This window comes from Mycetomoellerius zeteki, unplaced genomic scaffold (genome assembly GCF_001594055.1).
Source record: "Mycetomoellerius zeteki isolate Tzet28-1 unplaced genomic scaffold, Tzet1.0 scaffold212, whole genome shotgun sequence".
Classification (NCBI taxonomy): Eukaryota; Metazoa; Arthropoda; class Insecta; order Hymenoptera; family Formicidae; genus Mycetomoellerius; species Mycetomoellerius zeteki.
This window is the reverse complement of record NW_017257086.1, coordinates 208935-210606: the sequence shown is the minus strand read 5'-3', so window position 1 is coordinate 210606 and position 1672 is coordinate 208935. Positions and strand designations below refer to the sequence as shown.

The window sequence follows — 1672 nt, the reverse complement described above, 5'->3', positions numbered from 1 at the left end:
CCGCCGCCGCCATGTCCTCCATGGTCTATGATAATACCGCCGCCTCCGCCACCTCCGTGACCACCTCCAAAACCGCCGCCACCGCCGCCGCCATGTCCTCCATGGTCTATGATAATACCGCCGCCTCCACCACCTCCGCCGCCGTAACCGCCACCTCCGTGACCACCTCCAAAACCGCCGTCTCCATGTCCTCCATGATCTATGATGATACCACCTCCTCCATGGCCACCTCCAAAACCACCGCCTCCACCGTAGCCTCCTCCGTGACCACCACCGTGATCTATGATGACATCTCCACCTAAAATAAATTATTGTTTTTAGCGTTTTATTTATCTTGATATTATAAATATGATACAAAAAAGAGGAAGAGAAAAATAGTGAAAGAAAAAAAAGAAAGGAATTTTTTATTCAAACAAGATAAAAATAGAATAAATTTCTACTCATATTTAAAATAAATTACATTAATAATTATTAAGCGGAAATATTACCTTAATTTCATCTCTTTGCATTTTCTTAATGCATTTTATCATGATATAATGCATTTGGTCATTAATCACACGTATTAATTGCTCAATAAATAATACATACAGTATAATATTATTTTTCTTTCGGCGTTTCTTTTTCTGAGTACCTCTATCTTTACAAATTCATTTTATAAACAAAAAATTAATACTTAGAATATTATTAAAAAATAACATTCAAAATTAGAACGTATCTTTCATGCAATTTCTCCTTACCTCCGCCGATATCGTCATGACCACCAATGTCGTGACCACCTCCAAAACCTCCTCCAAAACCTCCACCACCTCCGTAACCTCCACCGTGACCTCCTCCATGACCCCCTCCGAAACCGCCTCCAAAACCACCACCTCCTCCATAGCCGCCTCCATGACCTCCTCCGAAACCTCCTCCATGGCCACCTCCTATGTCTCCAGGACCGGAGACTTCAATGTGATGATCGTCACCTCCACCGCCTCCACCTCCATGACCTCCTCCGCCGCCTCCACCTCCATGACCTCCTCCGCCATGATCTTCATATTTTATGATATGCTTTTCATGTTGCTGCACTACCTCCGGCAAGTGTATTTTTATATGCACACTGAAATATGAAAAGTGTGCTTAAAAAGAGGAACAGCGCGGTCCTAATTAACGTACTTTTTAAGATGTCAGTAAGTAATTACAGATATGCGAAGAATCTTATTTTTCATCTTCTTTCACTAATTTGTACATGAATTAATTGCATCCTGAATAAATTAATTACACACAAACGTGTAATTAATTACGCATGAGCGTTTAAGTGGGCTGCTGAAGGATGGTACAAATTTATGTTATTAGTATTTTCTCTATTTTTAGTTTTAAAATTGAATTTAATATTCTCTGAAAACACATAATTCATCGACCAATATGATAAATTTTACTAATATTTTTATGATTGGCACTCACTGCTCATGTCCAAAGGTTGCGAAGCCTACTGATAGAATATTTGCAAGAATGATGGCCTTTATCTGCAATTAAATAAATCTTCTTAATAATCTATTATTCTTTTTTTTTAATTTCAGCTATATGAATGTAATAGATGTAATGCTAAACGAGATATCACATAACTTAAAAAACGTATTTTACTTATTGTTTTCCATATTATTTCCGAGAATTATTTATAAGTATTCTTGTA

General features: G+C 37.9%; 1 protein-coding gene across 1 annotated transcript in view; it reads right to left on the bottom strand.

Annotated features, from left to right (window-relative positions):
* The window catches only part of LOC108722620 (glycine-rich protein DOT1), a 1634-nt gene extending 720 nt beyond the window's left edge, over positions 1–914 (bottom strand). The window contains exons 1-3 of the mRNA XM_018447815.1: positions 738–914; positions 589–637; positions 38–298 (exon numbers count right to left, since the gene is read on the bottom strand). Coding sequence (XP_018303317.1) covers positions 38–298; positions 589–637; positions 738–914 — 487 coding nt within the window. The remainder of the gene's footprint in view (positions 1–37; positions 299–588; positions 638–737) is intronic.
* Between the last annotated feature and the right edge of the window lie 758 nt (positions 915–1672).